Below are 27,642 nucleotides of genomic sequence, written 5' to 3' on the forward strand. Positions count from 1 at the left end.
AATGTTAGTCAGTTACCTTCTTTCTAGACTACGTTATATCTTCTAGACTACCTATGTACAGCATACATCATATCAGATTACATATAGAATGGAAATACTTAGAGGTTCCAGTCAGCATATAGATTGCAGGAAAGTAGGAAGCAGAGTGAGCTCCATTCGCCCACCCGGCCCTTTAATACTGACCAGGAAAGAGTTAAATGTGACCTCATCTTAGCCATCCCCCAGACCGGACTATTGGCTTAGACCCCTTGTGGTGTCATAATGCCCACCTACTCGATTAATATGTAATGTCACTTTTCCCTTACTTACAAGAATGTGGTATTTTGTAAATATGGCCTATGTTAATTGTTCTTGTGGTATACATGTTGAGATCAGTGAGACCTGTGGCCTTGTCCATAGAACAGCTTCTTGGTATGTCCTAGTCCTGCTGACAGAACTGTAGATTTTCTCTCTAAGAGAAAATCCCCTTAAAAGGGCAAGTCTGCACCCCAAGCCTTTTTGACTAACTCAGTCCAAATAACTGAGGCCTACTTAAATTATAACAATATGCAGCTTGAAAATGACCCAATCAATTTAAACCTGGGTTTAAATTGATTGGTCCATTTTCAAACTGCATATATTTGCATAACAATTTGCATAAACTCTGAAGTATTTGCATCTCGTTGATGATCCCTACTCACCTACCATGTCACCTCTTCTGACCCTCATCCTCTCTTCCAGGAATGATCAATGATATGCAAATGTTTCTGAGTTCATACAGGATTATGTACATTTTTATGCAAATATATGCAGCTTGAAAATAGACAAATCAATTTAAACCTTGGTGGGACTTAATTGGTCCATTTTCAAGCTGCATATATTTACATAAAAATTTACATACATTTGCATAAACGCGGAAGTATTTTCTTCTTATTGATCATCCATACTCCTCTTGTTATTGAGGGTGGAGCCTGTGGCCTATCAGGACCACTGGAGATGCTTCCTTTCAGGAACTTGTGGTGTTATCAGGGCCGGCCCGCTCATGAGGCAGGGTGAAACTTTAGCCTCAGGCGGCACTTCTTGGGGGGCGGCAACTGCCGATAGTAAGAGGGACGGGCGGGGATCACTCACCTCTTCCGTTTCCAGCGTGCGCTCCACTGACGTCACTTCCTGCAACGCCGCCCACTGTATTGTAAGTGGGCGGCGTTGCAGGAAGTGACGTCAGTGGAGCACACGCTGGAACCGGAAGAGGCGAGTGATCCCCGCCCGTCCCTCTTACTATCGGCAGCTACGGAACTATTTAAAGCTGGAGGGTGGGAGCGCAGATTGGGGGACTCACGCAAGCGAGGGGGGGTCCGACCCCACCCCCCCCACCGCAAGGCCCAATACCCCCTTCCTGCCCGCTATCCCCTCCAGCTCGGCGGCCCCCCCACCCACGGCTTGAGGGGGGGGGGATTTTTTCTAAATTTGCCTCAGGCGGCAAAAAGTCTAGGGCCGGCCCAGGGTGTTATTGACAGAATTCAGGCACAAAAAGGAGAACACAGGTCCTTTATTATTTCCTCTTTTTCGATAGAACAGAAAAACATGACAAAATAATGCAGAAGATAAGATCACACAGCTTACAGTGAAAAGAGACAAACAATAATGATTGTAAAAGGTGTTTCTTCATCAACAAAGAATACACTGCTCTAGTCACTGAAGGCATCAAATATAGTAAAGCAACTCAGATACCACAGTCCAACATTTTATAGTAAAGCCTTCCTCATCCCAGTGCTTCAAATTACTTATATTTTACAATATTCATCCATAAAATATTTAGTGAATATTTTTTATTTATGCTTATTGCAAAATCTTTCCTCTCCCGGATTTGCACTCTTAAATCCTTAAATCTATCACATGTGGCGACATCTTTACTGCTGTCAAGGAGTATCACTGGGGAATGTCTGTTTTGTTGTGTGTTTCAAAGCGAGTAGAAACAACATCTGGTCTCCCAGAGTGCACTGGAGCAGAAGACTGATTTACTAAACAGCCTAGGCTAACATCACTTGGAGGGTAGGATTACATACCAATATACAGCAATATATACATCTAGGAAGTGTTTCTGATACTGAAACCAGGATACATAACATACAGTTGGATATTCTGAATAATGTATTACATTCTACTGAATGCTGTTGTGATGCCTCTTTAACTACTTGCCGACTGCTCCACACCAATTGGCGTGAGAAGTATGGCAGCCCCAGGACCGCTCCACGACGATTGGCGTGAACGGCCGTCTATGGGGCTAGCAGGAGATCGCGCGCAGGCTGCGCGCGCATCTCCTGCTTGGGGGGCGGAGCTCCGCCCAGCCTTCAGGCTCCGAGTGGCAATCGCCTCTCGGGAGACTGTTAGATGGCGAAACCGCCATCTAATTACTTTGTACAGCGCTGCAATCTGCAGCAGCGCTGTACTGGGGACAGCCGTGTGACAGGGCTGTCCCCCTGGGACACAGGGAAGTGATCCGCTGTGATCGGCTGAAGCCTATCACAGCCGATCGCAGGGATTGTCTGGCCAGGGGAGGGAGGGATGTAAGACAAATAAAAAAAAAATATTACATTTTATTAAAAAATTTATAAAATAAATATATATAGAAAAAAAAACCCGGGGGGGGGGGGGGGGGTTGGGGGCGGGGTTTGGGGGCGATCAGACCCCACCAATAGAGAGCTCTTTTGGTGGGGAGAAAAGGGAGGGGAAGGGGGGAAATCACTCATGTGCGGAGTTGTTCGGCCCTGCAGCTTGGCCTTAAAGCTGCAGTGGCCATTTTACTAATAAATGTCCTGGTCACTAGGGGGGGTTAACACTGCAGTCCTCAAGTGGTTAAAATGCAGCGAGGAACATTTTTGAAGTACCTCCCTCAGTGACTGTTAGCCTCTAAACTATTTCTGGAAGGGGATTGAATATCAGGGTGGAATGGCAGACTGCATCGGGACATTTTCCACATTATATATTAAAAGAGAACCAAGCACCACTTTTTTCCTGGTTTCTAAAAGCTATAGGAGCTGCCATGACCCCGCCCACCCTTTCTAGCTGCCCAATATTTATCCACTACAAGGTGTGAGGATAGCATCTGTGACTCCTGTAAACACTTTGAAGCATAGTGTCCAATCTACCCACCTCCCCCTGCTGATGAAAGCTCTTTGTTTGCTCTCTGTTAAAATGTGCAATAAAATAATTACATCAATCCTCATCTGCCTGAAACTTCTGCAGGCCAAGAAGTAGGAGAAAATAGGACAATAAAGGCCTCTGCTAAACTTTTAATTGTAAAATGAAGAGGTAATTTTTTTTTAAATTAATGAGCCACGTTGTCAGCATGCATATTAAATGTGCTATTGAGATGCCCAGGGTGCTAAAAATGGTATTTAGTTCCATTTGGGATAAGAATCCCAGGTCAGATCTGACACACAGATTAAACACTGCTAGCTTCTGTGCCTTAAAGTCTACCCTTACCTATAAGCTGAAGTGCAGGTACTGTGAAAGCACACCTGAACAGAGAGGGATATATGGAGGCCAACATATTTACTTCCGTTTAAAATAATGCATATTGCCCTGATGATTCTCTGCCTCTAATACTTTTAACCCCAGACCGTGAACAAGAAAGTGGATCAGATGCTTCTGACTGACGTCAGACTGAATTAGTCACATGCTTGTTTCAGGTGTGCAGCCAAAGAGATCAACAAGATAGCCAGGCAACCGGTATTGTTTAAAACAAAATATGGCAGCCTCCATATCCCACTCAGTTACGATGTACTTTAAACTGTAATATCTAATAAAATAGGCGACACAGCTCTCCTGTGCATGAGTTATTACTCTAAGCAACAACCAACCCTAATTCCCAACAAAGGTGTCTGTGGGCGGAGGGGTCTTTTCAACTGGTGGTCCTGTATGTGGGGGCTGGAGGGCTGTCTGTAGGTGGGGCCTCTCTGGAGGGCTGTCTGTGGGTGGGGCCTCTCTGTGACCCTGCATGTGACAGGGAGAGAAGATGAACTGACCTCTAAGAAACTCCTCACCTCTATCATAACATTTCCATCTGACAGAAAAGTTGATCCTATAAAATAATACAATATGTCAGCACCGTCGATGGAAGAGCGCTGTCTATTGCAAAGTGTACTGCTGCTTTAAAACAAACCTCAACTGAAAGTGCATCTATAAGATACTTGATTGTATATGTAGTGCGAATGGTAAACAAAACTTTACTGTAAGTATATGTAGTGCGAATGGTAAACAAAACTTTACTGGAGTCTCATATTTTTATTTTCAGTGTAACCTCCGTGGCGGTATTGTCGGTTATGCACGTCAATACAAAACATGCTGCGAGCGGTATTGATGTGCATCCACGTCAATATTCTCCTGCACTGTATACTAGACCCTTGCTTGACACATTTTGGCAAGTTACAGGAAAAAAAAAAGTTAATAAAAATTAATTGGATCACTTTTTGCACAAAAATCCTGGGGAAATTGAACGCCAGGGAAGTTAAGTGCTAAATATCTAATACCGGGCTCACTAGCGATAGCACAGCGTAACAGTGCGAGTTAGCTACTGTAACTCGCGCTAGTGAATCAGCGTGCCTTAATTCTGTCTCCCTGCACGCTACACGCACTAGTGGCAGCAGAGCGTGCGTAATCAGGCTCAGTCAGGGAAACGTGCACTCGGCGCATGCTAAGCTGCATAGCGAACGCTCGTAACTTAAAGGACAACTGAAGTGAGAGTGATATGGAGGCTGCCATATTTATTTAATTTTAAACAATACCAGTTGCCTGGTAGCCCTGCTGGTCCTCTGCCTCTAATACTTTTAGCCATAGACCCTGAACCAGCATGCAACAAATCAGGTGTTTCTAACATTATTGTAAGATCTGACAAGATTAGCTGCATGCTTGTTTCTGGTGTTATCCAGACACTACTGCAGCCAAGTAGATCGGCAGGACAGTCAGGCAACTGGTATTGTGTAAATGGAAATAAATATGGCAGCCTCCATACTCTTATCAATACAGTTCTCCTTTAACGTCTGCTCTACTCCTCCTCCCCGGAGCCCCTTCAGGTCCAGTCACATTAAAGGACGTGATCCCTGCACTCTGATTGGCCCAAAAGGCTGTCTGTCAAGTGTTATCAAGTAACAGACAGCCTAATGGGCCAATCAGAGTGTGGGGATCATGTCATTTAATGTGACTGGACCTGAAGGGGCTCAGGGCAGGAGGAGTAGAGCGGACGTTATGTTACCAGCATTTGTTATGCTGCAACACAGCAGCATAGCGTGCCCTAAGTGCTCTCTCCCTTGACTGAGCCTGATTAAGCATGCTTTGCTGCCACTAGCGCGCATATCGTACAGGGAGCCCCCATTAAGGCATGATGAATCACTAGGGCGCCGAACAGTAGCTAACTTGCGCTTAACATCTGTACTTAAACCTTCCTACTTTCATCTGAAGAACATTGCAAAGATTAAACATCTGATTCCCCCAGAGGATCTTCCAACCCTAATTCACGCCTTCATCACATCACGGCTGGACTACTGCAATGCCCTTTATGCTGGCCTCCCCAAAAAGGACCTGCGTCGCCTGCAATTAGTGCAGAATGCTGCTGCCAGATTGCTAACAAACCAGCCTCGCCACTGTCACATTACACCGATCCTTCGCTCACTGCACTGTCTACCAGTAGCTTGAGAATACTCTTCAAGATGGGACTGCTGACATTCAAATCCCTGCACAATCTGGGCCCTGGATACATGAAGGACTTGCTGAAGCTGCACCACACCTCTCACAACCTCAGATCAGCAAGTTCTATAAACTTGGTCACTCCCAAAGTGCACCTCAAGAAATCTGGAGACAGAGCCTTCTGTCATGCTGCCCCTGCTCTTTGGAACTCCCTGCCACAGCCAGTAAAGACAGCACCAACCCTGGAGCTATTCAAATCCAGACTGAAAAGACACCTGTTTAGCCTGGCATTTCCGGACTTATAAAATTCTTCCTCTGTACCACGATGGTCTGAGCCATGCTTATGCGCTTTGAGTCCTACGGGAGAACAGTGCTTTACAAATGTTATTTGTTGTTGTTGTTGTTACGCTGAGCTATCGTTAGTGAATCAAGTCCACTGAATTTTAAATAGCAGCCATGACAGTGTGAAGTAAAATCTGATTTTTTTCAGCTGAGAAACAAAAGAAATAATAGTTGTTTGAAGTTTACAGTCCTGTCTTATTAGATGTGTTTCAGGGCTCATTTCCACTATAGCGAATCCGCATGCGTTGTCCGCATGCGGATTCGCATAGCCAATACAAGTGGATGGGCCTGTTTCCACTTGTGCGTTGTGCAGAGCGTCTTTGTGTGCGGGGAAAATCTGCACGGCAGAGCCGTCAGAATTCGCTCAGCGCACACCGCTAAGCGAATTGCATACAATGTATCTAATAGGGAAATCGCATGCAGTTTTGGCATGCGTTTTTCCCCGCGATTTCGCATAGGAGGTAATGTTAACTTACACAGGCAGTGACATGGTTAAAATCGCCCACCTACTACCCTATGCGAAATCGCGGGAAAAACAAATGCAAAATCGCACCCGCATGCATGATTTCCCGGCGATTCCGCACCGCACAAGTGGAAATGCAGTTTTTGCTTAGTTTTCAGTGGAGTCCAGGCTGCAGTTGACTGTTGTGTGACAGCCTCATTTGCATAGACAAAATCAGTTTTTTTAACCTTTGCAATGGAAGAAATAAATAAGAAAGGGACCTTAGACAAGTAATCAGAAGGAGTAGTACACTATGTACACATGTCTTATGTCAGTTCAGATAAATGTTAAGGATTATGCCAAGCACCCATATTCATTCTGAGAAATGGGCATTTCTCTCTTGATGGGAAATCAAATTTCCTTTCTGTGTAAAAGTTTTTCCGCACTGTGAGCATGAAAAAGGACGCTCGCCTTTGTGAGTTCTCTGATGCACAAGAAGGGCTTGTTTATGAATGAAATTTTTCCCACAGTCTGAACAGGAGAACGGCCGATCACCGGTGTGAATTTTCTGGTGTCTGCGAAGAAACTGGCAACGACTGAAACCTTTTCCACACTCTGAACATGTAAAAAGATGGTCCTTACTGTGAGTTCTCTTGTGCATTATAAGGGACTGTTTATACATGAAACCTTTCCCACAATCTGAACAAGAATAGGGACGCTCCCCTGTGTGACTTCTCTGGTGTCTAACAAAGTCTCCTTTCTGAATGAATCCTTTCCCACACTCTGAGCATGTAAAGGGATACTCGCCTGTGTGTCTTATCTTGTGATTAAGAAGTTCTCCTTTCTGAGCAAAACTTTTCCCACACTCTGAACATGAAAAAGGACGCTCACCTGTGTGACACCTCGAGTGTTTAAGAAGATCAGCATTAGACGTGAAACCCTTCCCACAATCTAAACATGGAAAGGGATACTCACCCGTGTGACAACTGAAGTGTTTAAGAAGATCTCCCTTCCGGAAAAAAGTTTTCCCACACTCTGAACATGAGAAAGGGCGCTCTGCAGTGTGAATTCTCTGATGAGCAACAAGGCTTGCTTTCAGGCGGAAGGCTTTCCCACACTCTGCACAAGAGAAAGGACGTTCACCCGTGTGACTTGTCTGGTGGTTAACAAAGTCTCCTTCACGTATGAAGCCTTTCCCACACTGAGAGCATGAAAAAGGGTAATCCCCTGTGTGACTCAGCTGGTGTTTAACAATGCTTCTTTTATCAAGAAAAGATTTCCCACATTCAGAACAGGAAAACACTCGTCTACCTGTGTGGCTTTTCTCGTGTTTAACAAGTTCTCTTTTTTTAAGGAACCCTTTCCCACACTCTGAACATGAAAAAGGGTACTGGCCTGTATGACACAGCTGGTGTTTGACCAGTCTTCTTTTATACATAAAAGATTTTCCACACTCCAGACATGAATAGGAGCATTCACCTGTGTGAATTCTCAGGTGTTTAATAAGATCCCCTTTCTGAATGAAACCTTTCCCACACTCTGAACACTGAAAAGGTCGCTCACCTGTGTGGCCTCTCTGGTGTTTAACAAGATCCCCCTTCTCACTGAAACCTTTCCCACACTCTGAACACGAAAAAGTGTACTCGCCTGTATGAGTTCTCTCGTGTCTAAGGAGGCTGCGTTTCTGGCGGAAGGCCTTCCCACAGTCCGAACATGCAAATGGACGTTCGCCTGTATGAATTTTCTGATGTGTAAAAAAGCTTCTCTTTTGACGGAAGGCCTTCCCACACTCTGCACATGAAAAAGGGCGATCCCTTGTGTGAGTTTTCTGGTGTGTAAGGAAGTCGTTATGAATTGTAAAACATTTACCACAATCGGAACATGGAAATATCTGACCTACTACGTCTCTTATAGCATGAGAGCTAATGGGAGGAGCCTGAGCTTTATGCCAGTCATGTGACCTGTCAGTGCTGGTAAATAATGACTGGATATTTGGGGTAACAGGATGTGATTCAGCAGAAGATTCCTCATGTTCACAGGGATCTGGTTTACCAGCTGGGCCAGGCATGACATTTGTGTTCCCAGGAGTGGCGATAATTCCTTGAGGAGTCTGCGTGACGCCACTATCTTCCAGAAGGTGTCCCTCTGACATGTTCCCGAAACGGTGTCCATCTGTTCAGAAAAGAATGACATTAAAAATACATTCAATCTGCTATTACACAGTTTTGTGTCAATTATGTTGGTCTGAAGCCCAAATATAATGGATATTGTGTGAAGTGTCTCCCATTCATTTGTTAGGAACAGGTTTCACTGAGGGTAAAATGACAGCAGCTCTTACACTGTGCACTCTGCACTATACAGCACACAAACACTATAAAAGTGCTTGGTTTATGAAGTGTTATAAAGTGTACCCGAGGCGATATGTGACATGAGGAGATAAACATGTGTATGTACAATACAAAACAAATAACCAGACTGTTTTACATGTTTTATTTTGCTGCCTGAAAGAGTTAATTTCTAGGCATGGAAGTGACAGCTGCTGTCTTCTCGGTACCTTGTGGGAAATCTAGTTAACTTCACTAATAAGCAAATTACAGCCATAAATGTTTTCCTGGCAGCATACAGCTTCTGAGGGCAGGGAGAGATAAAATACATGAACTATTAACCTTTTTTATAACTCTGGGACACTTAATAGGCTGCCACTGATTAGAGACCATAAAACATTCAACCTACTTTGTAAATGTCTAAATATAAATAAAACCCTGGGATGCTAAAAAAAAAAGGCATTTTTTGGAGTAGGAGGATAAATATAATTTTTTATCTCTTCAGTTTATTTTCATCTCAGGTTCACTTTAAATTACACAGTGGTTGATTCACTACAACAAATAGCGTGCCTGAGGGCTCTTTCACATCAGAGCTTGCGTTGGAGAACGCTCAAAGCATACGTTTTGTTGTATGCCTTTTACTGCGTTTTGATATGCGTTGCACTGCAGTGAGTGTGCGTTTTTAATCCGTTTTCAATGCGTTACTGCACATAGAAAAACGCAGGTAATTTTTTTTTCTTTTAGTTGTCAACTTTCTACATTGTTCCTCTGTTGCATTCTGGGACTGATTGCCTGCGTTAACGGATTAAAAACGCGCATAGTGTGCGTTTTACATTGACTAACATTGTAACGCATAAAGCTAGCGTTGGCCAAAAAACTGCGCCTGGGTGCAGTGGAACGCAACGCACAAAAAGGCTGCGTTATATGTGAAAGCTAAAATGAAAGTCTATGGACTTTCATTTCACCTTGGGTAACGCAAACTTTATCCTTTGCGTTGAAACGCAGAAAATCTGCCCTAATGTGAAAGAGCCCTTATCAGAATTAACATGCCTTATAAAGTGGTGGCTGGATATTGTACTGGTTAAGGGCACTGCCTTTGACATGGGAGAGCAGGGTTCGAATCCTGGCTAGGTCAAGTACCTATTCAGTAAGGAGTTCAAGGCAAGACTCCCTAACACTGCAGGGTGGCCTCTTGAGCGTGTCCCAGTGACCGCAGCTCTTGAGCGCTTTGAGTCCGACAGGAGAAAATCGCTATACAAATGTTCGGATTATTATTATTATAAGAGTTGGTGTGCTTTATCAGAGTTAATGTAACTCATCAGAGTAGCATGGCAAGCGCTACGAAATTATGTCTGCTAATTGGCAATAACGAGAGCTCCACTCCTCCTGCCCTGAACCCCTGCAGGTCCAATCACTTTAAAGGACATTATCCCCGCACTTTGATTGGCCCAATAGGCTGCCTGTCAAGTGACAGGCAGCCTATTGTGCCAATCAAAGTGCAGGTATTAGGTTCTTTAAAGTGATTAGACCCGCAGGGGCTCAGGGCAGGACGAGTGGAGCTCTCGTCATTGCCAATTAGCAGGGATAAGTTCATAGCGCTCGCTACTCTACTTTGATAAGGCATGTTAACTCTGATAAGGCACGCTATTTGTTATAGTGAATCAACCTCAAAGTGATTATTTTACAAAATGCAAGGATGTATACTCACCTCAGGCTGCGCCCTTGCACCATGCACTTCCTGTACTATGTAACATTTATTTATGTATATGTCTACTCTTGATCTAGCATCATGCACCTTTGGCTTTTTGCATAACATGCACAGGAGATTGTATTTACTATTAGTGCACCATGGAATCGTAAAGGGAACCTGAAGTGAGAGGTATGTGGAGGCTGCCATATTTATTTCCTTTTACTCAATACAGCAGCCTCCGTCAATGATTTATTATCTTGTTTCTCTAGGTGTTCAATATTCCCTGTTTATAGCCCTTCCCTTCTTATGTCTACTCCCTTCTTGTATTAGCAACCCCCTAATCACAAGCTTATGAGCCTCCCACACCAACATAGGGGAGACATCTTGTGTGCTATTTAGACTAAAATAGGTCTGAATATTTTTGATTATCTTTGGAACTCACTGGCATCATTCATCATACATGGCCCAAACTTTAATTCCTTCAAATGACCCCACAAAACTCACCTTTTCATGCTTGCCTACACCTTATTACCATAACATGTTCTGCTGGGCATACTTTCAACTGACACACGTCCTGTGTCTCTACCTTCATCCTTTAGATTTCAACAAGCCTCTGTCAGGGCCCTCCCCCACTAGCGTCTTCAGCTTGATCATGTATCCTCACTGTTGGGAACCCATCTCACAGGCTAAAACCGACTTGATCCATTTTTACCAAAGACGAAATATTGATACCAAAGACCACACTGCATGATCCTATTTCTTGTTCTGTGCCCCCTGTAGGTTATAACGGTTATGTTAACTGCATTTATCTATTGTACAGCGCTGCATAATATGTTAGCGCTTTATAAACACAATAAATAATAATATTTTTCTTTGTCTCCTCCATCTGTAGTGGGAGTCTAGCCTGGGTATGCTTTAACAACAGCGTGAAATGTCATGTGCGAAGAAAAATATGACACACACATTAGTTGCAGACTATGCTTATAACTTCATTATAGCCTCACTATATAGTCCCAGAACACCCATCACACCTCTAGTGCTCCTCAAAGTAATTTGTCCATTCATCTGAAATCCGTATGTTCAATAGCGGCAATTATTTCAATGTTAATAGTTGCAAAAATATACCAGATTCATAATTCAGTCTCACCTTTGCTCATATCTTGTCTGCTTATCTTATAGACTCACAGAAAAAAAATACAAAACGTGAAATCATTGTGCATTTAGGGCCTGATTCACAAAGCGGTGCTAACAGTTAGCACGCTGATGAAAAGCCCTTAATCATTCCTAAACTCAGTTTAGGCATGATAAGTTTAGGTGTGATAAGTTTAGGTGTGATAAGTTTAGGTGTGATAAGTTTAGGTGTGATAAGTTTAAGCGCCAACTGGGTTAGCACCGCAGTGCACAGCTGATCAAAAGTTTTACGCTAGCAAAGTCTGGTGCACTTCGTATAAAGTTTAATGGCGCTGCTTTGCGTGCGGGACTTTGCAAGCGATTTAAACTTATCTAAACTTATCATGCCTAAACTTATCACACCTAAACTGGCTTTTCACCAGCGTGGTGCAATGGTTATCATGCCTAAAGTCTCTAACTGGGTTAGCACCGCTTTGTGAATCGAGCCCACAGTGTTAATTCCTTACCTGGATTGAGATTTATAGATTCCTCAACTTTAATAATTCTAATTTCACTCTTTTCTGTCTCTTCTTCTTCCTCTTTTATTGTTCCCAGCATGTCACTCTCCTCTGTGGACAGCTGATCACTCCTCACATATGTCTTTTCTTCCTCCTTTTTAACTATCTTTATCATGTCTCTCTCCTCCATAGATTGCAGATCACCCCTCCTCACATACGTCTCTTCTTCTTCATCTTTAATTGTCTCTGTGAGGTCTCTCTCCTTCACAGACTGCTGCTCACTCTTCACATAGAGCTCTTCTTCTTCCTGTTTATTTGCCTCCCTAGACTGCTGGTCACAGTTCAAATACCCCTCTTCTTCTTCTTTAATCTCAACTTTTATACCAAACTCATCTTCACACTAAAAGACACCCAAAAAAACCCAAACCCAAAAACACAATTATATATTCAAAATGTTAAAGGTGGGCATACATCAGATGACTTGCATGCCTGATCGACGATGCGACCCAATTTCGGGCCGAAAGTGGTTGCATGTATTAATCAAACATGCTGCAAAATGTAGGGCCAGCATGTTGGATCTTGTGTTCGGCAGCAATAGTATGCGATAACAGGACAAGTGGTGAGTGCTACGGAACCCCAAGCGTTGTCCCCCCAGTTTAAAAGGTGCCCTGTACTGTATTCTTTACCTGTCAGTGTGCGCCAATGGTCCAGGCTCCATCCTCCCGTCCACATACACACGCCCCACGTGGTTGCCGGCGTATACGTGGGTGCGTCTGTGACGTCACATGTGTGCCTACGTTACGCCGGCAATCACGTGGTGCGCATGTATGAGGACAGAGCCAGGAGCAAGCGGAGGACACCGACAGATAGTCAGTATACAGCATGGGGCCCATTTTAACCTGGGGGGGCTGCAAGGTGGTGGATGTGGCATTGCAAGGCCGATTTCCGAGAGATTTCATGTTAAAACTGACCGAGAATCAGCCTGCAGTGTATTGGCAGGCAACAGATTTCTTTGCGATCAAATCGAGAAAGTCTCATGGTTGATCTGCTCATATATCATTTGATGTATCGGCACCTTAACACGTATGTACAGTCTCTTTGAGGTTTACGCACTCAGTTCTATCTACCTGATAATGGTGAAGGGCGGTGTGATCTTCCCATGTAAAGTCTGAAGAACAGGGAGAACTTCCGCATCTCTCTGGAAGAAAACACACACATTAACTGATTACATTGTCTCTATGAGTTTATCAGATGATGGGGATCATGGTGGACACTACGTACTACTCTCTCCTTTACAAGAACTGATAGTCTTCTCTTACCCGGTGATGTGAGCGCTGGATGGTTCTCCATCATGGTGTCCTCAGAGAGGTCCTTGTGTCCAGCCACTCCTGTACAGAGAAACAGATGAGAACATCCAGACATATTTCACAAACCTGGCGCATACTATGACAGTCACCTGCAAATATCCTTCCAGGATTCTCAGCATTGTTCACCTCTTACTGAAAGCAGTGCATATAAATGTTCTGTGTCTAACTCAGCATGAATGCAGACTTGTGGAAAAAAAAAACACAGGGAGACCTGGAGCCCAATCTGGCACAATATTGTTAGATTACCAGGAAAAGGGAAACAATAATGGTATATATATTACTCATAGCAGTTAGTTGCTGTATGAAACAACCATTCGTTTACGCTTGTGGAGAATTACCATCTCCACTCGGTTTGGTCAGTATGTTGATGGTAGCTGCTCCAAAAATAAAAAAGGATTTACGGTACTGAGTCTTCCCAGGGCCAATCCCCCCTAGATAGGGGTATATGCAGTACTATATCTAACTGGAGGTGCCCGATGTAGAATAAATATATATATGGTATTATCCACTACAAACATTTAGCAGGTATTCTACCTTGTGGATGCTGCGATCTGGACAAAGAAGATTGTGGAGATTGGAATAAAATAAAAGTTTTTAATATTTACACTTGACAGCCGCTTCCTCAGTTCAGTAACTGTGCCTTTAAAATAAAAAAGTAACACTCAGGACTACATAGACCAAAGTAACTAGCCCTCCACAGCCCTGGTATCATAGTCTATGGCCAATTTAGGGGGAAGCCAATTAACTTATCTGTATGTTTTTGGGATGTAGGAGGAAACTGGAGTACCCGGAGGAAACCCACACAGACACGGGGAGAACATACAAACTTCTTGCAGATCTGGCTGGGATTCAAACTGGGGACCCAGCACTGCAAGGCGAGAGCACCAACCACTACGCCACTGTGCTGCATATGTGGTACATGTGGTACTGCACTAGTGTGGCCGTTACTATGCTAATATACGTAGTAGCGGCCATGCTAGTGAAGTATCGCTGCCGCACTACAAGTACATCACGCAACATTTACAACTTTTACACAAGGCTTAAGTGTGCATGCTACACTGCCAGGACCACGCGTAGCATGCATGCGCTACAATTAACTCGCACTGTGTGAGCACGATAACGTTATTGAATCAAGCCCAATGACAGATATGACTGTGCTGTAGAGCTGTTGTAATTATGGGTACACATGATGCCATTTCCTGATCCATCTAATGGAATCAGACTATTTTCCATTATGTCCAATCTGCTCCTGTTTGATAACGGGGTCGATTTTCTGAAGTTAGCATGGGTAAATCGATCCAGTTATTGATTGAAAGCAGTTTCGACATGAACACACAATGCAACTTCCTGTCAGATTACCCACCGATCGCACTGGAAATTGCATTGGGCTCTATTCTCAAAGACTTCCCGCATGCGGTAAAGTACATGCGGGAAGTTTGCGACCAAAACACCGCCAAGTTGACATTCTCAAAATGTTCCGCATGTTTTTTCCGCATGCGGAAAAAGTGCGGTAAAAGTGCGGGATTCATGCGGAAAAATTTCCGCAAAAGTCGGTATTTTCAGCAAAAAAAAAAATCAATTCTCAAAACTGTTCAGGCGCATCATTTCGTTGTAATTTACCGATTTTTTATCACCTACAAGTGGTAGGTGATATATTCCGCATCCCATTGACTTTAATAAAGTGTGGAGGCTTAACCACTTGCCGACCAGGGGTGATTTGCCTGATCTGTGCTGCGTGGGCTCTCCAGCCCGCAGCACAGATCAGTATTATGCCAGGGCGATCAGACTTCCCCCCTTTTTTCCCCACTAGGGGGATGTCCTGCTGGGGGGGTCTGATTGCCGCCGGCTTGCTGCGCTTTGTGAGGGGGGCTCTTCAAAGCCCCCCTCCGCATCGTTTTCTGTGCTCCCTCCCTCTTCCTTCCTGGGCTGCGCAGGACGGATATCCGTCCTGCGCATTGAAGGATAGGCTTCAGCCTATCATATGCCGGTGATCCCCGGCCAATCAGAGGCCGGGGATCGCCGATCTTCCCTACAGCGCTGCTGCGCCGTATGATGTAAACAGTGGGGATATCTTCCCCGCGTGTTTACATTTTGCTGGCGAGCCGCGATCGGCGGCTCTCCGGCTGTTCACGGAGACACCCTCTGTGAACGGACATGGAAAGGCCGCTTGAACGAGCGGCTGTTTCCATGGAAACCCGCAGACGACCAGTTTACGCCAATCGGCGTTAGCTGGTCGTCAAGAGGTTAAGGGCTGTGCTTGCTGGACTTTTCATGCAACCTTTTTACCGCATGAATAATGGCTGTTTCCGCATCTTTTTTACTGCATGCGGAAAACAAGCGGAAAATGTTAGTGAATGCTGAAAAAATGCGGAGTTTACCACTGGCGGAAATTTAGCGGTAATTTTGGCTCTTTGAGAATAGAGCCCATTGTGAGTACACAGCATAACAGATGAATATAACCTTATTCTTGAACTACAAAGAAAACTCATTGAGGACCTCCCATGAATTGCAGGGGGCCGTGTATGACTCTGGGTGATGGAGGTTGAGCAGCAAGGGTGTAGATCCGTCACTGCTTCTGCTGTCCAGGGACTTCTGATAACCTCCTCATGTCATCCTCTCCAGCAGCGGAAGAGAGGAGGGATGGGGATTAGTGAGCTATGCTCTTGTTTCAGTGAAAGCAGTTTAGTCTCAGCAGGATTCATTGCACAGTGCTGCACAGGAAATGGAGTAAACGGGCACAGGAGAGGGTGTGGCTACTTGGAGCCAGTCACTAAGCTATTCCTTATCTCCCTGACACACAGTGCAGTCCAAAGTCCTTCACTGAGGGCTCCTTATCAGTTGTGTGAAGCTGACTAGTGGCTGCTTGCCAGGAATATCCACAAGCATGCTGGGAATACACGGCTCGATTTTGAGCCATTAAGATGGCTCGATAGATAATTTCCGACATGTGCGATCCCGCGCCTGATCATGTTGCCACTCGATTCCGGATTGAAGTGAATGCAAAAAGATAAGAAAAACGAGCAGAAGAGGATTGACTGAGGGATCGAGCGGGGAATTGATTAGACGGGAGAATTGAGCGGCAAAATCGAGCCGTGTATGCCCAGCATAAAATAAACAAACAGTTACAGACTAGCAAGCTCATGGTGAACCAGAACTCCTAGCAGGGTGTAATGCTAAGAACACACCATACAATTTTGTGTTAGATGGTTCTATAAATCATTTCCGTCATGCCCGATCTTTTTTCCATCGTCTTTCTGGTGGATTTCTCATAGAAGTGAATGGAAATTGATAAGAAAAGATAAGAGAATCGATCGAGAAATTGAACGGAAAAACGAATCAAAAATCAAGCCAACAAAAAATGTACCGAAAAAAATATGCATCGTGTGTTCCTAGCATAAGGACCAAAAATCCCTTTTACTAAAATGTTAAAGAGACACTGAAGCGAAAAAAAAATGATGATATTATGATTTGTATGCGTAGTACAGCTAAGAAATAAAACATTAAGATCAGATACATCCGTCTAATTGTTTCCAGTACAGGAAGAGTTGAGAAACTCTAGTTGTTATCTCTATGCAAACAAGCCATTAACTCTCCGACTAAGTTTAGTCGTGGAGAGGGCTGTTATCTGACTTTTATTATCTCAACTGTAAATTAACTGTTTACTTTTTCTCTGCTAGAGGAGAGGTCATTACTTCACAGACTGCTCTGAAAGACTCATTTTGAATGCTGAGTGTTGTGTAATGTGCACATATTATAGAGTGATGCAATGTTAGAAAAAACACTATATACCTGAAAATAAAAATATGAGAATATTTTCTTTGCAGCTAATCTTCTAGTAATTATTCATAGTACACAACCAATTCATTATATCATATTTTTTTTTCCGCTTCAGTGTCTCTTTAAGCAAAACAAAAGTTTGCCATCTTAGTAATCCATGCCATGCACTGATGAGGATCAACCAATACGAAACAGTTTATATGCATGTTGGATTATTGTGGCTCTGTACAATTCCCAAGCTGACACATCATTGCATTCCAGCAGTTCTGGAGGTGTGGTTAGCTTACAGGGACAACGGATGATTTGCATATTCAGCAATGATGCATTGTGGGAGACATCATATGCGCACTCCAACCTGAACTAATAGCACACTTGTTTTTGGTCCGTTGGTTGTAAAAGGGCCAGTAGCGTAGCTAATTGCATGTTACTAGCAAAAAATTCTCCTTTGATTGCATAGGATTTAAAATGAGGTTGAGATAAACAATGCATTAACATAGCATCACTAAGTATGGATTACCATAGCTGATGTGTAAAATACTGGCAATACACTGCCATGCAAATTAGACAAAACAAATAACATTTATTTTGTGCTTTTCTCCTGGTGGACTCAAAGTGCCAGAGCTGCAGCCACTAGGGTGCGCTCTATAGGCAGTAGCAGTGTTAAAGGGAACCGGAGATGAGGATATAAAGAAGAAATATACCTACCTGGGGCTTCCTCCAGCCTGATCGCTCCCTAGTCGTTCTCAGTTGCTGTCTGGTTCGTCTGCAGTTGGCCCCAGGAAGTTGTTCAGTCAGGGCCATTTGGCGCAGGCGCAGTCTGGGCTGCACATGCTTCATCTTGCTCCTGTCACTGGGATTGCACTGCACCTGCATGAGAGCAAGACGAGGAAGGGCGCGTGTGGCCTCGACGCGCATGTGCAGTTGGCCCTGGACCGGAGGACTTTCCGAGGTCAATTGCAGAAGATCCAGGAGTTGGAGGCAATTGAGCGATTAGGCCGGAGGAAGCCCCAGGTATGTATATTTTTTCTTTATATCCCCATCTCAGGTTCCCTTTAACCCTCTGGGCGATACAATTATATAGCCCAGGAGGTGGCGCAGCACTATTTTTTAAAATTTTTAAATCATGTAGCGAGCCCAGGGCTCGCTACATGATAGCCGCAGCGCAGCGGCATTCCCCCACCCACTCCGATCACCTTCGGCGATCAGAGTAAGCAGGAAATCCCGTTCAGAACGGGATTTCCTGCCGGGCTTCCCCGGTCGCCATGGCGATGGGGCGGGATGACGTCACCGACGTCATGGACGTCGTGACGTCAGAGGGAGTTCCGATCCACCCCTCAGCACTGCCTGGCACTGATTGGCCAGGCTGCGCAAGGGGTCGGGGAGGGGCTGCGCGGCATGGCGGGTAGCGGCGGATCGGCGGCGAGTGGAAGGAAGTTACACGCAGCTAGCAAAGTGCTAGCTGCATGTAACAAAAAAAAAATATGCAAATTGTCCCACCAGAGCCTGAGAACTCCTCCTGGGCGACATACCCCGAGCTCAGCTCGGGATTATCGCTCAGGAGGTTAAAGGAGTCTTGCCCAAGGTCTCCTACTGAATAGATGTTGGTTTACTGAACAAAAAAGAGCTGAGATTCGAACCCTGATCTGATTGGGTAAAAAGAATATACAGCCTACTGATTGCCAGCGACCGATCCCAAGCTCAAAATCAATCCTTTTCAATCTAAAGCAGTTTGGACATGCTGGATAATACTGGACAAAATATACTGCCCATTGTTCCTGTGTGTATGTTCTTTCAAGTCATTTTGATCAAAAGCCAATCGGAAAAAAAAATAAATAAAAAAAAATCACATACACGTGTACGCTTGCTGTCTTATATAGCTAATCAATGTCAGATCTACATATCAATCTGATCACTCATTCGAATAGGATGTGAAGTGAAAATTGCATGATGTGTACCAGGCTTTAAGGTGCATACACACGCACTACTTCCGCCAACGACGGGTCCGTCAGACCCTCCCGCCGTGCGGACGTTCAGCCGACAGTAGCACATCTGTACGCGCTGTCAGCAGACTGATAAGGCTGTTTCTGAACGATCCGTTGGCGGAAGTAGTGCATGTGTACGCACCTTAAGTCTGGTTAAGGGCTGGTTCAGATGGACGTCTGCGTGGCGTCGCGTCTGGGGGCGTTGCGGCGGCTGCGCGGTGAGGCTTTCAGTAGCCTTCGCATCGCGTGTACGGTGCGGTCGCGTTTCTTCCCCTAGGGGGATATTAGCCATCGCGGTTGGCCGCCCCCTGGAAGCTACATGTTGCTTCCAGGGGCAGCTCGAACGCTAGCGAAAATCGTGTAACCACGCGCAAAAGCTTGGTGTAAACGCTCCCACTCACTTGAATGGGAGCGTTTACCGCGACGTTCCAAACGCTTGCGGTAAACGCTCCGCAAGCGTCCGTCTGAACCAGCCCTAAATTTGCCTCACATTTTATTCTACTACCTGTCCTGTCCACTTAACCCATTCCCAGCTGACATACTCCGCATTGGCCTTGTGTTGACAAGCTATTCAATCTGTCCCTCACCACAACTATTTCACTCAAGGCAGTTGGGAGAACAGCAAACATCAGAGACCCGAGTGGGTGTTAGTTATGGAAAGTAGAGAAACCAAATCTGGTGAGTACAAAAAAACACTCCACTAAGTAGGATTGGGTATATGACAGCTAAACACTGAGACCAGGAAACTAGTCTCCTAAAAAGCCCTTCCTAAATAGTATTGGTACTACCTCAACTATAACTTTTATTCAGATATAATGAAATATACACAGCCTGTACAACCAACCCCCAAAACATATAATGTGAGGGGGGGGTATGATATAACAATCCCTTAAACAGAGGACTATGAAAACTGCTTCTGAACAATATATCAGAGCACTTATATATGTATAAATAGTGAGGATGTGAGGAAAGACAACCTTAACAGGCAGTCATCCAATTACTGATCAAATAATCAATTAGTTATAGTCCATCTGGCACTAAGCACATATTGGTCTAGTAATTACATAGCAGTGCACATATCCAGAGTTATGGAGAAATGTAGGATACAACTGTGCTAACATGATATTACCCCAATAATGCTCCCAATCACCCCCTTAAACAAAAACATCACCCATAATTGGACATGTTTCAACATAAATATAACACAGTCTTCATCAAGAAAATAAAAAAGGTGCAGTGATATAAGGCATTGCCCAAGTCAGAGCCAACCTGAAAATGGCTCACAGAGGAACATATATAGACAAGTACTCCGCCCAAATTGGTTAATTGGTCACACCTCCTATTTAATTTACACCTGAGTAGACCACATTGGGCTCTATTCTCAAAGAGCCAAAAGTTCCGCAAAATTTTACCGCTATATTTCCGCCAGCGGTAAACCCTGCATTTTTTCCACATTCACTAATATTTTCCGCATGTTTGCCGCATGCGGGAAAAAAGATGCGGAAACAGCCATTATACATGCAGGAATTATGCGGTAAAAAGGTCGCATGAAAAAGTGTTTAAAAAAAAAAGTTAAAGTCCAGCAAGCACAGCCCTTAAGCCTCCAGACTTCATTAAAGTCAATAGGATGCGGAATATATCACCTACTACTTGTAGGTGATAAAAAAACGGTAATTAACGGCGAAATGCTGCGCCTGAACTTTTTTGAGAATTGATCTTTTATTGTGGAAAATACCGACTTTTGCGGAAATTTTTCCGCATGAATCCCGCACTTTTACCACACTTTTTCCACATGCGGGAAAAACATGCGGAAAAGTTAGAAAATTCAAACTTGACGGTATTTTGGGTGCAAACTTCCCGCATGTACTTTACCGCATGCGGGAAGTCTTTGAGAATAGAGCCCATTGGGCTCTATTCTCAAAGAGCCAAAAGTACCGCAAAATTTTACCGCTAAATTCCCGCCAGCGGTAAACTCCGCATTTTTTCAGCATTCACTAACATTTTCCGCATGTTTGCCAAAAGTTCCGCAAAATTTTACCGCTATATTTCCGCCAGCGGTAAACCCTGCATTTTTTCCACATTCACTAATATTTTCCGCATGTTTGCCGCATGCGGGAAAAAAGATGCGGAAACAGCCATTATTCATGCGGGAATCATGCGGTAAAAAGGTCGCATGAAAAAGTGTTTAAAAAAAAAAATTAAATGTTCAGCAAGCACAGCCCTTAAGCCTCCAGACTTCATTAAAGTCAATGGGATGCGGAATATATCATCTACTACTTGTAGGTGATAAAAAAAATCGGTAATTAACGACGAAATGATGCGCCTGAACATTTTTGAGAATTGATCTTTTATTGCGGAAAATACCGACTTTTGTGGAAAGTTTTCCGCATGCGGGAAAAACATGCGGAAAATTTAGAGAATGCAAACTTGACGGTATTTTGGGTGCAAACTTCCCGTATGTACTTTACCGCATGCGGGAAGTCTTTGAGAATAGAGCCCAATGTCAATGGGCTCTATTCACAAAGAGCCAACATTTCCGCAAAATTTTACCGCTATATTTCCGCCAGCGGTAAACCCCGCATTTTTTCCACATTCACTAATATTTTCCGCATGCGGGAAAAAAGATGCGGAAACAGCTATTATTCATGCGGGAATCATGCGGTAAAAAGATCGCATTAAAAAGTGTTTTTAAAAAAAAAAGTTAAAGTGCAGCAAGCACAGCCCTTAAGCCTCCAGACTTCACTACAGTCAATGGGATGCGGAATATATCACCTACTACTTGTAGGTGATAAAAAAAAAAAAATCGGTAATTAACGACGAAATGATGCGCCTGAACATTTTTGAGAATTTATCTTTTTTTGCGGAAAATACAGACTTTTGCGGAAATTTTTCCGCATGAATCTCGCACTTTTACCGCACTTTTTCCGCATGCGGAACATTTTGAGAATGTCAACTTGACGGTATTTTGGTCGCAAACTTCCCGCATGTACTTTACCGCATGCGGGAAGTCTTTGAGAATAGAGCCCATTGAAAGGGAGGGATCCAGATGTAAGGTGGGGTGTTGTATATCAACAAACATCCCAAATCCCAGCAAGAAGGCCTCTTTTCCACGGACTGTTGGACTGTTGAGCTGTTACCAGGCAGAAGCAATCAGTAACCAGGCAGCAGTGAGCACTTGTTAGGCCTGGAACCCACTGAAATCAGCAAACGCAAAACGCAACCGCTAGCGTTTTGTCTGAGCGGTTTGCAAGCGGATTCATGTGCGTTTTTGGTCGTGTTTTGCAACATTGTATTTTTTTGCCCAGCGGGTGTGTAGCGTTTTGCATTTTTATCCTGATTGGTCCTGTGAATTATTTTTAATTTTGTTACAGTGTGCTGAACCGCAAAACGCTAGCAAAACCGCTCAGTTTAGGTTTTGCTGAGCGTTTCTGCTAGCGTTTCAATACTTTACATTGAAGCGCTAACGCTCCCAAAATGCTGCAGGTCCTTCGTTTGCGTTTCTGGGAAACGCAAACGCTCCTGTGGAAGTTGCCCCATCCATTAACATTAGCCCAGCGTCTTGGCAAACTGCTAGCGTATCGCAGTGCTGCCAAAACGCTGCCAAAAGCGCTCCTGTGGGTTCCAGCCCTTAGAGTTTGAGACTGCCTATCAACACTCCGTGAAAAAGAGGCCTCATAGTCCCTCATTTCCTAAGAACCTATAGGTATATGCAGTCACCTTTAACCTCTCACATCCCCCATGAGTCTCATAAATCGTGAAACCACCTAATGCATATATCTTGCTATTCATCAACCTAGCATCTCGCCATATAACATGCTTCTCACTTATAGTCAAGTGCATATGCTGCAAATCAAATCGCCTACACACGATCAGCACCCTCACCCAGAAACACAGGAGGTGTTAGTTCCACAACACATCTACAATCCAAATGTCCCAGTCTCTGCACATGAACCATACATCATTCTAATGGGCGGTGTCTATATTCGCCATCCATAATAACCAGGGCTGTGGAGTCGGAGTTGGAGTCGGAGTCGCGGCAATTTTGGGCACCCAGAGTCGGAGTCGTGGTTTCATAAACTGAGGAGTCGGAGTCGGATCATTTTTCTACAAAATCCACAGCCCTGTTAAGTATTAGACTAAGGAGTCGGAGTCGAGGAGTCGGGGCCATTTTGGTTACCCGGAGTCGGAGTCGTGGTTTCATAAACTGCGGAGTCGGAGTTGGAGTCGGAAGATTTTTGTACCGACTCCACAGCCCTGATAATAACTCAGCGCAACATCCTTTTTCCTGAATAAGACTGTATTATATTTATGTCGAAACATGTTGAATTATGTGGGGTGATGTTTTTGTTTAAGGGGGTGATTGGGAGCATTATTGGGGTAATATCATGTTAGCACAGCTGTATCCTACATTTCTAAATAACTCTGGATATGTGCACCACTATGTAATTACTAGACCAATGTGTGCTTAGTGCCAGATGGACTATAACTAATTATTGATTATTTGATCGGTAATTGGATGACTGCCTATTAAGGTTGTTTTTCCTTACATCCTCACTATTTATACATATATAAGTGCTCTGATATATTGTTCAGAAGCAGTTTTCATAGCTCTCTGGTTAAGTGATTGTTATATCATCCCCCTCACATTATATGTTTTGGTGGTGGTTGTATGGCCTGTGTATAATTTATTACAACTAAATAAAAGTTATATTTTAGGTAGTACCAATACCATTTAGTAAAAAAGCATTTTAGGAAACTGGTTTCCTAGTCTCAGTGTTTTGAATCCGGGTGAGTAGACCATATAAATGTACATCTCACCACTTCACTACTTCACTTCCATTGTAGTCTTTTCCTGCATCTCATACAAAAAATACAGCCAGACATTTCTCCCATGTAACAAGTGCAGCCGTCGTGTGTCCCATATAACAAGTGCAGCTGTCGTGTGTCCCTTATAACAAGTGCAGCCGTCGTGTGTCCCTTATAACAAGTGCAGCCGTCGTGTTTCCCATATAACAAGTGCAGCTGTCATGTTTCCCATATAATAAGTGCAGCCGTCATGTTTCCCATATAATAAGTGCAGCCGTCATGTGTCTCATATAACAAGTGCAACGGTCATGTTTCCCATATAACAAGTGCAGCCGTCGTGTGTCCCATATAACAAGTGCAGCCGTCGTGTGTCCCATATAACAAGTGCAGCTGTCGTGTGTCCCATATAATAAGTGCAGCCGTCGTGTGTCCCAAATAACAAGTGCGGCCGTCGTGTGTCCTATATAACAAGTGCAGCCGTCGTGTGTCCCATATAACAAGTGCAGACGTCTTGTGCAGGGCTGTCGAGTTGGAGTCGGAGCAATTTTGGGTACCCGGAGTTGGAATCGGTGGTTTAATAAACTGAGGAGTCGGAGTCGGAAGATTTTTGTACCGACTCCCCAGCCCTGGTCGTGTGTCCTATATAACAAGTGCAGCCGTCGTGTGTCCCATATAACAAGTGCAGCCGTCGTGTGTCCCTTATAACAAGTGCAGCCGTCGTGTGTCCCTTATAACAATTGCAGCCGTCGTGTGTCCCTTATAACAATTGCAGCCGTCGTGTTTCCCATATAACAAGTGCAGCCATCATGTTTCCTATATAATAAGTGCAGCCATCATGTTTCCTATATAATAAGTGCAGCCGTCATGTTTCCCATATAATAAGTGCAGCCGTCATGTGTCTCATATAACAAGTGCAACGGTCATGTTTCCCATATATCAAGTGCAGCCGTTGTGTGTCCCATATAACAAGTGCAGCCGTTGTGTGTCCCATATAACAAGTGCAGCCGTCGTGTGTCCCATATAACAAGTGCAGCCGTCGTGTGTCCCATATAACAAGTGCAGCCGTCGTGTGTCCCATATAACAAGTGCAGCCGTTGTGTGTCCCATATAACAAGTGCAGCCGTCGTGTGTCCCATATAACAAGTGCAGCCGTCTTGTGCAGGGCTGTTGAGTTGGAGTCGGAGCAATTTTGGGTACCCGGAGTTGGAATCGGTGGTTTAATAAACTGAGGAGTCAGAGTCGAAAGATTTTTGTACCGACTCCACAGCCCTAGTCGTGTGTCCCATATAACAAGTGCAGCCGTTGTGTGCTGGGCTGTGGAGTCGGAATCGAGGAGTCAGAGCTGGAGCAATTTTGGGTACTCGGAGTTGGAGTCGGTTATTTCATAACCCGAGGAGTCGGAAGTTGGAGTTGGATGACTTTGTACAAAATCCACAGCCCTGGTAAGTATTAGACTAAGAAGTCAGAGTCGAGGAGTCGGAGTCTGAGCCATTTTGGGTACCCGGAGTCGGAGGTTTAATTAACTGAGGAGTTAGAGTCGGAAGATTTTGTACCGACTCCACAGCCCTGGTCGTGTGTCCCGTATAACAACTGCAGCCGTCGAGTGTCCCGTATAACAAGTGCAGCCGTTGTGTGTCCCATATAACAAGTGCAGCCATCGTGTGTCCCATATAACAAGTGCAGCCATCGTGTGTCCCATATAACAAGTGCAGCCATCGTGTGTCCCATATAACAAGTGCAGCCATCGTGTGTCCCATATAACAAGTGCAGCCATCGTGTGTCCCATATAACAAGTGCAGCCATCGTGTGTCCCATACAACAAGTGCAGCCATCGTGTGTCCCATACAACAAGTGCAGCCATCGTGTGTCCCTATAACAAGTGCAGCCATCGTGTGCCCCATATAACAAGTGCAGCCGTCGTGTGTCCCGTATAACAAGTGCAGCCATCATGTGTCCTATATAACAAGTGCAGCCATCGTGTGTCCCATATAAAAAAGTGCAGCTCTCTTGTCACCATAGAATTATTTATTATTATTTATTGTATTTATAAATCACCAACATATTACACAGTGCTGGACAATAAATAGGGATATATACAATGTAAAAAAGGGGCGACAGACTGAGAGGTAGCAAACGGTTATCCAACATAGCACAATGTTGTCCATGCGAACGGGATATAAAATGCATGATCATTTGAATTTACAGAGACCCAGAAATTCAAGTCTGAGTTAGTCCATGGGAGAGGTGTCATGGCTGGGGTTGCAAGATCAAAAAGGACACAATAAGGTGTGTGTGCTAACAATCTATAGGGCTAACAATGTATAGAGTGGGGGAGGGACAAAAGTGCAGCCATCATGTCTCCCATATAACATACCCTTCCAACTTTTTGAAATAAGAAAGGTGGACATTTAAAGGTTGTCTGAACTGACCTGAAAATGAATTAATGACCTTTCCTGGGGATTTCTCCAGCACCTCCCCCCCCCCCCCCCCCCCCCCCCCTTAGTCGATGAGGTTCCGTCTGCATCCTCTGGGTCGCCACTGATCTCTCGCTGCTGCTTCATTTACCTGCGCGACCCAGGTGAGAGTTGTACGCAACTGTGCATAATCTGTTCCATGCGTCTGTCTCAATCGCGCTCCCCTAGTTCATCCTTTCGAGAACTGCCCATGCGCAGAATGCTCCCAGTGATGGGCGCATAGACGGGCCATGATCCATAGGACACCGAGAGACCTCACTGACAATGGGGAGCTGGAGTAAGCCACCAGTAAACTCTGAAACTCATTTGTTAGGTCAGTTTTAATACATGCCGTTAACACACCTCTAATCATGCCCCCAGCACAGTCCTAACCATGCATACCACAAAGAGGGCAAGAGACATAGCTTTCAAATACAACCCACACTGTCCCTTTCATTATTATCATTAGTAACATCTGAAAATAATAAATATATCAATGTAAACAATGGGCATAAAATTAACTCTTTTATTCAGTAAAACATTACATATACTTCTATCCGGAAAGAAGGATATATGTGAAAGAAAGATGGGAAAGGGGAGGGGCCAGTAATGATTGCTGCAGGATACATTCGGGCAGTAATGACTGAAGATATAAGGGGCGGTAACATGTTGGAGGCACCACACTGCTCTCTCCTGAGCTCTCAATCTTCAGTGGCATTACGTCAAGTGTTAAGACATTTTCTCCACGTTCAGCCACTTCTGTGATGTAACCCGAGAATACGAGCAGCCGTCATACATACAATTTTACAATGCAAGTATTTGTTATTTTTACCTCTTCTGCTGCCAGCCAGTCCCTTCAATGTCTTCTCTCTATAGCAATTCACTAACCTCAAGCTTCCGGTCTGTGCGTTCCACACATTATACATGTGATCACATCACCACCCTGTGGATAAAAGTGGTACTGCTATTTCCAACATGATTTCTTTTGCAGACAGTGTCATCTTGTGGTCAGTATAATGTTGGCCACTGGTCAGGTAACTAATGATCAAATCTTTTTTTCTATCCGATTTTACCATTTCTATGTAATATAAGGGACTGCCTAAATTATGCATTCACTCTATTTTCCCTTATACTACATATAGTCGAAATCAGACTGCGCTCCACGGA

The 27,642-nt window shown here is 44.3% G+C and overlaps 1 protein-coding gene across 1 annotated transcript; it reads right to left on the reverse strand.

Moving 5' to 3' along the window:
• Positions 1-5,325: 5,325 nt before the first annotated feature.
• LOC137536875 (zinc finger protein 271-like) lies at positions 5,326-27,401 on the reverse strand. Its single transcript, XM_068259058.1, has 5 exons — positions 27,308-27,401; positions 13,410-13,478; positions 13,218-13,288; positions 12,100-12,490; positions 5,326-8,620 (listed from the first exon to the last, which is right to left on the reverse strand). Exons 1-5 carry the CDS (start codon positions 27,399-27,401, stop codon positions 6,822-6,824), a joined length of 2,424 nt encoding a protein of 807 aa, XP_068115159.1. The 3' UTR covers positions 5,326-6,821.
• Between the last annotated feature and the right edge of the window lie 241 nt (positions 27,402-27,642).

Source organism: Hyperolius riggenbachi, chromosome 10 (genome assembly GCF_040937935.1).
Source record: "Hyperolius riggenbachi isolate aHypRig1 chromosome 10, aHypRig1.pri, whole genome shotgun sequence".
NCBI lineage: Eukaryota > Metazoa > Chordata > Amphibia > Anura > Hyperoliidae > Hyperolius > Hyperolius riggenbachi.

What these genes read in the sequence shown, in the direction of transcription:
- LOC137536875 (XM_068259058.1), bottom strand. Translation starts at nt 27,401, where the DNA reads ATGTATAATGTGTGGAACGCACAGACCGGAAGCTTGAGGTTAGTGAAT. An exon ending in ACTGGCTGGCAGCAGAAGAG is followed by an intron (nt 13,479 to 27,307) that starts GTAAAAATAACA and finishes TTCTCTGTACAG; the next exon opens with GAGTGGCTGGACACAAGGAC. An exon ending in ATCTATAAATCTCAATCCAG is followed by an intron (nt 8,621 to 12,099) that starts GTAAGGAATTAA and finishes TTTTCTGAACAG; the next exon opens with ATGGACACCGTTTCGGGAAC.